At 41.2% G+C, this 12,114-nt stretch overlaps 1 protein-coding gene across 3 annotated transcripts in view; it reads right to left on the bottom strand.

The window, feature by feature from the left end:
• CORIN (corin, serine peptidase) overlaps positions 1-12,114 on the bottom strand; it is a 221,645-nt gene that overhangs the window by 82,323 nt on the left and 127,208 nt on the right. For all 3 annotated transcript variants that reach the window (XM_031435080.2, XM_064486930.1, XM_064486928.1), the window contains exon 6: positions 5,086-5,199. In XM_031435080.2, coding sequence (XP_031290940.2) covers positions 5,086-5,199 — 114 coding nt within the window. The remainder of the gene's footprint in view (positions 1-5,085; positions 5,200-12,114) is intronic.

The raw sequence follows: 12,114 nt of genomic DNA, 5'->3' as shown, positions 1-12,114 counted from the left end.
AGTATGGATGTTCAATTCCACCCAGAAACGCCCTCATTTTGAGATGACCTAAGAGGTTAACCAGTGTGCCCACAGTTTCCCAGCTTGCTACAGTTACATGGGCTTCTTGACCCACTGAGTTCTTTCAACGCTTGACTTATAGCTCCAAGGGAGGATTTCTCAACTGTGGTACCACTGGGTGACTCTTTGTTGTGGGGAGCTGCCTTGCACATTGTACAATGTTTAGCAACATCCCTGACCACTGCCCACTAAATGCCAGTAGCATCCCATCCAACCTCCACAGTTGTGACAATCAGATAGGTCTCCATACATTGCAGAATGTCTCCTCAGGGGCAAAACTGCCCCCAGTTGAGAGCCACTGTTCTGGAACATCCAAACATCACCTCATTCCAAAGCCAGTTTTAATCTGGTCCGTTCCCTCAGGTCTTTCCACACCAGTCCAGCAACCACAGATCATACCCTCTTGACTCACAGGATCTTTTTATTTGCACAATCTTCTTTTGCTTTGTGATATAGATTATACTGTCCTACAACACTAGATTTAATGACCTCTATGTTTATATGTCATTTCCCTGATGAGACTAAAAGTCTCATGAAGCAAGAAACCACATCTCAGTAAAGTTTCTCTATTTACTAGGGGTCTAGAACACGCATCACATATTGCAGGAATTCAAGACTATTCAATAATTGGATTGATTCTGTGTAATCAGACGGCCACCAAACAGAAGTAAATTTTCCAGATGTGTGATGCTTCTTCCATCAGTGAAGAATGAAATATTTTTATTTATATTAATTTGGTGGAAATCTTTCTAAGTAGCTACTTGCACCCCTGTCTTAATAAAGAGAATATAATAGGTACAGTCATCTTTAATGACTCTGGAACATTAGTTGGAATATCAATTCTTATTCTGCGCCATTTGGGTTGCCTCCTTTCTGAAATAGCTTCGTGTGGTGGTGCTTTTAAAAACCGTTGTGCACATTGTAGTGTTTCTGTCTCCTCCACAATGTATCATCTGACCTTTGCTGAGGTAGGGGTGGGGTGAGTTTTGGAGGAGCGGGGCACACAGAGAGTAAGATTACCACAATCACAACCATATATCCTAATGCTCTTTGAGGGTTATTGCATGCCGGACACTGGTCTCTGTTCTTGACATCCTGTGATCCATTATTCTGCACAATTCTAGAGACAGCTAATATTACTTATTATTTTCATTTCACTGATGAGGACACTGAGGCTTAGAGAGATTAAGTAACTTTCCAAGTTCACAAAGGCAGAAAATTATAAAGAAGAAAGAGGAACCCAGGCAGCCTGACTCAAGACCTCATATTATTAATCACTATACTGTGTGATAATTAGTATAATTGGTTAACTACTGTAATTTGTTAACTCAGTATAATTAGTTAACCACAGGCGTCAAAAATAAATGAACTAATTTTACCCCAAATTCAGAGCAAATGACTTCTAAAAGTATTTGACAGTGGTTTACGTGGCATAAAGTGTGTGGATTTTGTGGCAAGTATTTTCCCTGTAACAACTATTCCAGTTTGACTAGAGCTGTTCCAGGTGCTTGGAAATCTGTCCATGTTACTACTACTTAGGAAGAGATTGATAAACATGATAAGATGAGTTGGGGGTGAAGTCAGTAAGCACTTCCAGATACCTGGAGAACTGCTGTAATAGACAAGTATCTTCCTCAGCATAATAGAACATCCAGAATAAACATTTTCCTGACATACAAATGATCGGAATATAATCGTTCACTGAATTTGAACATCTATGGACATGGGCGAGTCAAAGGCAGCACAGTTTAGGGAAAACAGATTAGGACCCATTCAAGACTGGGCTCAAATCTAGCACTGTGAACCACTGGCAAATTCATTTCTCACCCTGGGCCTCGGCTCTGCATCTGCACCAAAAGGGATACTTTCTTTGCTAAAAATTAAATCTTGTAGGTAGATGCTTCCCGCACAGCTGATTAGGGAAGTCACAAATAGCAAATCCCTGCCCTTCCTTCGTTGGAAGGCAGTCCTGCTCTTGTACCCACAGAACCCTCGGAACCTGGCATATCCTTGTGCTCCCACTGGGAATGCCCAACAAAGCTCCCTTCTTTCCTCAGTAGTAGCTGTGGGCTGTGTTCCCGCTCTGATTTGCATCCACACCCTAATTCAGACTTACCACTATTCCTTCACTGCAGGGTGGTGACAACGGAAGGGTGGCACCTTCTATAAACAGGCATGCTGAAAGTACTGAATGTTAAAGTTCAGAGGCTAATGTCCTTGTGAGGTCAGGAGCAATTGCATGCAAAGTTTTCAATGTTTAACTATAATAGGGAAGAACAAATCTGACTCCATATTAGATCTATTCTTTTAGCGCTAACCTTGTGCTTAGTCATGCTGGTTCTGTACCTTTTGTAAAAGAATGTTGCCTATAGCCTGAAATATACAGGACAGCCTATTCTCAAGGCACTGACCTTTAAGGGTATAACACTTTTCCATTCATATAGAGATAAAAAGTTGCAGAACAGAGAATAACATTTGTCTTATTGGAGGTTTACAGGAACATCATGACCTGACTTATGATGACAGCTGCAAGTACAAAGGATTCCGACACCAAGAAGTTTGCAGCTAACTACACCCCAACTCCCCTTTCCAGTATAAAAGGAGCCTGAATTCTGACTTGGGGAAGATGGTTCTCTAGGACATTAGTCTGCCTTCTTCTCGGTCTGCTGGCTTTCTGAATAAAGCTGTTATTCCTTGTCCCAACATCTCCCGATTTATTGGCCTGTCATGCAGCGAGCAGAACAAGTTTGGACTCAGTAACATAACTAAGTATTTCCATAAACAAATATTCTGAAGGGATGTAGTTCTTCAATGAATCAAACCAAATGGCTTTTGAAGTGTGTTTATGTGGAAGGCCCATACCTTCCTTAGGAAACTCTTCTGCTCCTAGGACACTGCTAAGTACCTTACAGAATAATAATACTTCTTTGTTCAGTCACTGACTAGGAAAGTTTACTTCTTTATATTCAATTTCAACAAATGCAGCAGAAATCTCTTACTATTTAAAGTGCAACGCTCAGTGCAACAGAGGAACATAATGATGCAGCCAGTGTTGGCCCAGCACTGAGGGTAGAGGCACATGCAGCATCTGAATATATGGACCATAATTGGGAAATAAACAAGAGATCTCCTGTAATTCCCATAAACTGGATGTAAATGCTATTGGACCACTTTAAATTCCCTACTATGGATGCTTTGCATGATATTTTCTCCCAACTCCATGGCAATACTCCCTAACATAAATATACCTCCTATAAGACTGATTGTCACATAAAATCATGTGCCACAGGTTTTTCTGAAGAGAGAATTCCAAACCATAAAAACAAATATCTTAGTGAAAACATTTCCAGAAAGTATGGGTGACATAATTGAAATTCCACTGGATGCTGGATATTATGCAACATAAATAAATGCATGAAAAAATAAATCAAGGTGAGGGTATATATAAACAAGTAACTTTGAGGAAATGCCAAATTAAGATGGAATAGCTTTTTTTAAACTGCAGGATTTATCAGAACCTTTAATGCATGAGTATGTATTGTAACTCTCTAAGAAGCAGCTCTGACATCATTTCTCAAACTTAGGTTTTTTCCCAAGCATTTTTCAAGACTCAGGTACTATGGAACACCAGTTTGGGAAACAATGACCCTAAATATTACCATAATACACTGTCTTTCAAAAGTTATGGCAAATAAGCATCCTAACTCTTCATATGGAAGAAGAGGTGGTCCACCTGGCAAACACAGCAGAGGAATCTTTGAACTGAGCTGAGCTCTTATAAAGCCTTGGCAACTCCAACAGGGAGTAAAACACAGCTTCTCCCATAGTGACTACTGCTGGTCATATAACCATTAAAAAGCAATTCGAACACAATTGCATATGGTCCTGTTTTGGATGCAGATCCTGCAATGTAATCTTGAGGATAATTTTTCTTTTCTATCTGTTGTATCTTGAGATCTGAATATATATTCGATAAGGATTCAATGTTTGTATCCTCCCAAAATGTATAAGTTAAAGCTCTAAGCCCCTAACATGACTGTATTTGGGGCCTGTGAGGAGGTAATAAAGGTTAGATGAGGTCCTAAGGGTGGGGCCCTAATTGAATGGTGTGGGTGCCCTTAAAAGAAGAGGATGAGACACCAGAGGGCACTCGCCTCCCCTCCCCTCCTTTCCCCTTCTCCTCATGTCTCCCTTTCTCTTGCTCTCCTTCCAAAGAGGTCATGTGAGCACACAGGCAGACAGCAGCTGCCTACAAGCATGGAACAGAACTCTCACCAGAAACTGAACCCTGTTAGACCTTGATCTTGGACTTTCCAGCCTCCAGAACTGTGAAAAAATACATTTCTTCTGTTTAAGCTACCCAGTCTGTGGTCTTTTATATGGTGGCTCAAGCAGACAAATTCAAAATTGGACAAACCATTCTTTAGTCAAAATGACTAATCAAATCAGTGGTGGGTAAACTGAGGATGTTTAAGGCTGAGCTGAATCTACCCATCCATGGACTCAAAACAGTCAATGCCATCACGATCCCCAGGTTTAGAGGAGTATAAAGAAAGAGAGGCTTTGCAGTTTCCATGTCATGATTGTTAAGAATCATGAGGATAAAAAAACTTCCTATTCAAAGTATCCTTTTTAAAGAAAGTTGACCTTTATACTCACAAAGCTTTAAAAAACAAAAACAAAAATCCTTCCCCAAACAAAATAAACGAAAAGCCTTTTCCTAATTTTAAGATGCTTTATGCAGAAACAATTCAGTCCCTGATTTGTTCCAACGCAGCCTGGAGCTGCTGAGTTCCTTGTGAAATCAGGCCTGAGAAAGGTGTGCAAACATGCAGCTGTCACCAGGGGCGGGGGAGGGAGAGGGAAGATAAACACATTTGCTCACTTTAGAAAAGCAAATGAAAAGCAGTCTATGCAAGTGAGTGCTGGTGGCTGTCAGGATTGGACAATGGAGTGGCGCTGGTTTCTAGGGGCCTGAACAGAACCCCTGCACACCCAGACAAGCCCACACCGCCCGGCACGTACTGCAATGAGCCTCGTCACTCCAGTCGTCACAGTCATTGTAGCCGTTACACTGCAGTTTCCTGGGGACACAGATGCCACTGGCACACAGAAAGCTCTCACCCCCTCTGCACAGCACTATAAAAAAAAAAAACAAAACAGAAAAAAAAATGTCAAAATAAGAGGTTTTTATTTTCTCCTTTTCAAATTAAGAGAAAAGAAAGAACAGATAGACAATATTCCCTTGCTATTCAACAGATGTGCTTCCGAATCCCCTCAGTTTCACTGACACCCGTTTTTTCCTTGGACCTTCTAGAGCATTCATCGTAAAATCATCTGGGAGGAATACAAACAGTGTTTGGCTGAGAAAAGCAAAAGAAAATTCACCAATGGGCTTTCGCAGCACAAGAGAGAGCAGCCCCATCAATTGTATAACATGGGTGGAAAAATACCAAATGGGAAAATTTTTCTTAATAACCGAAAATTATTTGAAAGTGAAAGGTTATTTATTGAACACACATTAAAAAATCCAAAAACCTTCTCCTTCTATAATGCTATTCATTCTTGCACATGAAAAGTTATAATTAAGAATAGTCCATTGACATGTGCTTGAACACAGGCCTAGAGATCCCCATGCCTTGTATTTGAAGTATATTTATTTACTTGCCTTAATAAAAATGTCAGTTAAAAATGTCAGAGTCTACTTTGGCCTAAGGAATGTGAAATAACAGTAGCTAATAATATTTTCATTCTCTTCCTTAACATGGTTGCATCTGGGTATTCTTTGTTTTAAGTACTACATGCTCTTTTTCTTCTCAAGATTCAACAGATATTCAATTGTTTCAAAATTACAGTAGACAAAAAATGTAAGAGAAGAAGCTAGAGAGATTTTACTAAGGGAACCATTAATGAAAGGACAAATCAATTCAACAAAACGGGTGCTAAAACACACTTCAACATTTGGTAACAGGCATCAAATGCCTTTTAACTTTGCATAACCTTTGACCCAGCAATTTCATTTCTTGGACTTCATGAAAAGAAATCATTATGAAAAGGGCAAGGTTTTATATTTAAGGATATTCATACCATCATAGTTTGTAACAAGGAAACCATGCAATAGCAACTATGTAATAATAGAAGACTGGTTAAATAAATTTTAAGTAACTCCATAATAAGGAATATTGTTACAGCCATTGAAAACTGTATTGTTAAAAATAACATCCTGGGACAAAGTTCAAGATAATTTAAGTGTAAAAACACCATCTGCTTCCAAAAAAGTATAATACAATTTGGCCTAGGAAGTATATGTAAGGTAACTATGATTATCTCTGGTAATCATATGGTATTAGGATTGAAAGTAATTTTTATTTTCTTCATTGTATTTTCCTCTGTATTTTACACATGTTCTTATAATGATGTCTTTTTAATCAGGAAAAAAAGAAAACTAACTTTTTTCATGAGTTCCCAATTCAGAATAATGGTAAATAAATACAACCCTTCAAAACTTCTCTCCATCTCAGTGGAGCACAGTATATTGCCGCAGTATTTGCCACTGCAAAGAAAAAATGCAGTTAATGGATTATTTTCCAAGGCTATCAAGGAAATTGGAGTTTTGATTTGCTGAACAGTAAGTACTAGTCCATTTGGTACGTTCCTTGTGATGCTACTTCATGTGTAATCTTCACAGTGTCAACAACGAAAGTCTGGTTTTCCATCATATCCCATGATTTCCATATCAATACAAATGGCATCTATGGATTTCAACTGCCAAAATATGAAACACGTTTATGTTTTGTATAGTCTTAGAGGAGTCAGCCCAGGACTGCACTCCTACAGCTACAGATTGCCTCCTAACGGGTATATACAGGAAACCAGTTAGAAAACGAAAAACTAAAACATTAAAGATTTTACTGGCCAGTCTATACAATATCCTCTCTCTAGGGTTAAGAGAAAATTTTCAAGGAGTAAGTGTTTATCCTATTGTGAGATTGTTTCTGTATCATACTAGAGAGTGCAGAAATTCCATCTGTCTGCATTTTAGCATCTGCAATGCCTCCGAAGAATTATTGCATTCCCTACACTCTGGCTCTGACGACTCCTTGGGAAATGTAGCTGAAAGCTCAACATTAAAGAGCTCCATCCATCTAGGTTTCATCTTTAAGGCCCTATATATCTTACTTCAATAAAGCCATTCTTGTGCATAGTTCTATCAAGTCTGGATCAAATTTAAAATATGGCATTGCTTGCATTGTTTTGATTGTCAATACCCCATGTCTTGGCTGATTCAGCAGAAACTGACTTCTTTTGTGTGGTTCCTCACAGTTGGAGATGTGGCTGCCCAGGGTTTTAGGACATTAAAAATAGTTTCTTTATTCTTATTCTTTCTTTGGAAGTTCTTTGGAAGTTCATAGGTTCATTAATCAATATTATTCTTATAAAATTAGAGTAGCTGTGCGTGTTCTTTCTGTTGGAGTTCTTCCTGAGTTGTATTCAGAATTCCCACTTTAATCTGTGTGAAATTGTTCAACTAGCAAAGCATTTCAGATAGGTCTCATTTAGAAGAGCCCCATAAAGGACACAGGTAGGAATATGACTACAATGTCTTCAAGTAAGTGGTAGTTTACAAGTAGAGGAACTAGAGTGTCATGTGATTAAGACAACAATTGCTCCAAGCCACATAGCTAGGAAACAGTGACACCCACGGAGCTCCAAGCTCAGTCCTCCACACCATCTCCCCTCCCCATTTCTGGGGCACAGGCAGCGTGGATATGCGCTCAATTCAAGCATACCAGATTCAGGTAAAAGTTCAAATTCATCCTTATTTTTCTCTCTAAACCAGAGATAAATGTCTGTCCCGCAGGTGAATTGGACCAATGGTGAGACATTCTATGTCAGCTCTTGGTTTTTTGGAGAACACACTGAGAGAGTTCTTAGCAAGTTTCTGGAGATATTTTTCAACCATAAATTTCACTGTCTTATAATAATCATCTTCCAATAACCTTTAGATTGTGCCCTTAAGATGACAAAGGGAGATTCCCTGAAGTGAAGTCACGCTAGACAATCTTGACGCCATTTCCACTAACATCATCTATAATTCTAAGAGGTGTGTATTGGACTTTAATTCAATGGCATATTGATCAGTGAAAAGATTCATTCATTCACTGAATAAGTATTTACTATCTACTATGTGGTAGGCATGCCTCTAGCCATAATTACAGATACAGCAGTAAAGAAAACAAAATTAATTCCCCACCTTCATGTAGCATGTATTCTACTGATCATTATCTGATAGATAGTTCTACTAATTAAAGATGCTTCTCCACCAAAGTTACTTCCGTTTATTCATGTGACAATTAATGGATATTCATGTGGCAACTAATATCAATACAAAGACAGCAGCATATAAAGGTCTAGCGCCTAAGACACTCGCTTACATGCCCAAATGATGAAGACAACTATGAGCCGCTCGGACTTCAAAATTCCCTGGACTCTGAAGAGCATATATCCCTGAGGATGATCAGCTCTTGTCAGTCTTTTTGTCTCTGATAACAGAGTGTTGAAAACACATCCTAGCCTGAACTGGCCCTTAGGTTTCCTGCCACTGCTTCCAGCCCTCTTACTTCTCTCTGCCTGTGTATTATGGGCAGCACTTACACTGGCAAATGCTCTCATTACTCTGCTTGTTAACTTTTAGAGGCTTTTTCAGAAGTTACTCACCAGTCTCTGACTGTATAGAGTCCTCACTCTGCATGCCTTTGAGCCCTCGTTTACAATCTAAAGCTCAAGTTCAACTACCTGTGAAGAGGAGCTCCCCCTGGCTACAGCATCAGCCCCTGTGCCTATACTGAAAGCTTGTCGGCCCTTCTTTCCATGTGCTGCTCAAAATGAAGTTACTGTGAACTACTGTCGCTCTTCCCTTTGACAAAGCTATTTGACCAAGTGAAAAAGAACGCGTGTAATCTTTTAGCAGCTGATACAAGAACACTTCTTGCAGAGAGTATTGCTCAGTATAGAGAAGACCCTTGGGAAAACAGAAATATCTGAAGGGGCGTTTCAGGTTGTTTTCTGAGGAATGGGAGGTGTAACCACTTCCTCCATCTGCCATATGGAATCAGCAAAGGTTATGTTACTCACTAATTTTTTCACTCATTTCTTTAACCAATTTGGCACTCTTCCAGGAGTTTGAATGCAGAATAGATCCCCTGCTTTGGGGAAATTATATTCTAGGAAGACAAATAATATCAATGAACAAAACAAATATGAAAATCATTATATATTAGGTCAGAAGATAATAAGTGCTATTAAAAAAAAAAGGTACAACAGACTAAGAGAGATAGGAGATGTGGGGGTGGGGTAGGACATATTCCCAAAACTAATTAGGGTGCCCGGCCAGGCTTCGTTGAAAGCTGACATTCAAGCAACAACTTCAAAGGCTGAGGGAGTTAACCAAGTCTCAGGGGAAGATTTCAGTGCAGAGTCAGTGTCAATACAAAGACCTCAAGGCAGGAACATGGCTGACGGGTGTCAGAAACACCAAGGAGCCCTGTGAGGCTAGCATAGAGCAAGCAAAGGGATGGGAAAGCAAGTGGTGAGGCAGAGAGGAAGGGGAGGCCCGACTGTATAGGGCTTTGTAACTTAGACCAAAACAAAGTCATGACAAGGTTTGAGTAAAGAGTAGCATGATTGATCTGACTTATATTTTCAAGGATCTCTGCCTGTTGCGTTGAAAATACTCCAGAGAGACAAAGAAAACAGCAGGGTTAACAGTTAGGAGGCTGTCGGAGCAATCCAGAGAGAGCTGCTGGAGGCCTGGAGAGCAGAGTCTTGGAGGTCCTGAGACATGATTGGATGTATTTCGAAAGTAGAGTCAGGAGGGCCTCGTGGCCCATTAGATGACAGTTGTGAGAAAAGACAGGAGCCAGTGATGACTTCCAGCCAGAAGCCTAGACCTGCCATGGCTGAGATAGGGAAGGCTACGGGAAGAGCAGGGCTAAGTGGGGAAAATCAGGAGTTATGACTGGGACATGCTGAGTCTGACACAGACGGTAGACACACAAGTGGAAATGCTGAGTAGACAACCGAGGACGTAAGTTCAAAGTCCAGGAAAGAGGACAGGACTACAAATATAAACGTATGAGTCATCGAACTTCCATTGAAAGCTGGCATGCCTGGATGCAGTCCCGAGGGGTATGATCAGTGAAGAGAGTGGAGAGTGAGGCTTGGGGAGATGGTGAAGAGAAGATGGGGGAGGGCTGAACTCTGAAACTCCACATGCAACCACTGCAGGGAAGAGGGGACGCCAGCAAAGCAACTGAGGAGTGGCCAGGGTGGTAGGAGGAAACCCAGCAGGTGAGGAAAGGAAAGTGTATCAAAGAAGAGGAAGTGATCAGCTGCACCAGAAGCTGCTTATGGGTCAGGAAAGATGGCACGGAGAAATGGGACGCTGATAAGAGCAGTTTCAATAGAGCAGCAGGGACAAAACTCTGATGGAGTGTATTTAAGAGAGAACAAGAGGAGAGGAAGTAGCTTAGAACAAAAGGACAACCTCTTTGCTGCAGAAGAGAACAAGTAAATGGGGTAGTAGGTTACAAGGGCAGTGGGGTAACAAAAAAAATGTGCTTTTTAGCACTTTGGTGCTTTCTCTGGGGGGAGCACACAGTGTTATTAAGTTCTGCCTACAGGTTGTCTCAGGGCCAAAAAACGATGTCCACTCTTGAAGATACAGGAACTTGGGGATAGAGGATCACTAACACCAGGAATAGATTTATACATAATCTAAAAATGAAGCCATCATATCTGCCTGTCCCTCTAATTCCATCACTAAAATGTGCCTTCCTCAGAAGAAGTATCTATCTTCTAAGGTGAGAAATCCTTCTCAATCTCTTCGTCCTCTCCATCATCATCTACTAGACATCTATTAAACATGGGCACTCACTCTAGTCACTTGTAATAGCACTGGTGCTCAAGGCCATCAGAGCTACCTAAGAAGCCGGCGGGGAGGGGGGTCATCAAAGACCTAAAACGTGAGAAATAGGTGAAAGAAGTGAGACCTGCAGCCACAATGAGGTCATAACAGCCCCGCATGGAGGTGCAGTGGGTGTGGGTCTAACTCCGTCACACTGCAGGGTAAGAAATGCCACATCACGTTATTTTTCTAAATCATATTAATTCACGCTTCTCCGCTCAAAAAGGTGAAAAGTCTCAGCCATTTTGGGGGGTGGGAGAGCTCTCCCTCCTTCGAGTGGTACCAGGGTCCAAGGGAAGAACTGAGGGAGGGGCTTAGCTTTCAGTTCTTCAGAGAATGGCTGAGGGGCTCATGGTTCTAAGCCCTAAGGGTTTATGGTAGACAGAACGTTCCATTATGCCTGTGCCACAGCAGGGTCATGCCAGGGCCCTGGTCCCCAACATCAACTTTCCTGCCTGCCCCACGCGGCCATTCCTCTCTGAGGCCCTGCCTTTTCCCCCAAGCAAATAAGGGCTCACCAGTCCTTGCTACAGGAAGGACATGCCAACACCTAGTCAGTCCCCTTCTGAGCCTTGGGGGACGTCTCCTACACCCTCTGTTTCCACCTCTACCCCTCCAAACACTTCCCCCACGCTGCCCCACTCTGGGTGATCACACAGTCTCTGCTCAATCCTTCTCTCCCTTTCCTGAGAATGCAGACGATAATGCACATCCTTTATGTTTTCTTAGTAAATTGCTTCAGTACACAGATTTTTCCTTCTTTGCCAGGAGAGCAAAGGACCCTATTAGCACCTCTCAACTTATACATCTTTGTTCCAAGGTAGTACATGGTAGGCAGTCAGTAGTATCTGTTGAATAAATGCACTTAAAGAGCTCTTGACCTAGACATTCTAAAAACACAAGTGCCACCGTGACTTCTTCTTTTACTATCTGTGGTGACCATCTTGCTGCAAAGGCAAGGTAAAACCAGTCCCCTCAATACAGTGCAACTCTTTAGTTCCAAGACCCTCTGTTCCTATTACAGAACATGTTTTAATGAGTGAGAAACCATCTCTGTCAAACTGATGTTCAAAACAAGTCCAAAACAA

The sequence above is a fragment of the Camelus dromedarius genome, chromosome 1 (assembly GCF_036321535.1).
Source record: "Camelus dromedarius isolate mCamDro1 chromosome 1, mCamDro1.pat, whole genome shotgun sequence".
Classification (NCBI taxonomy): domain Eukaryota; kingdom Metazoa; phylum Chordata; class Mammalia; order Artiodactyla; family Camelidae; genus Camelus; species Camelus dromedarius.
Note: the sequence above shows the minus strand (reverse complement) of the source record. Positions and strands in the feature narration are given on the sequence as shown.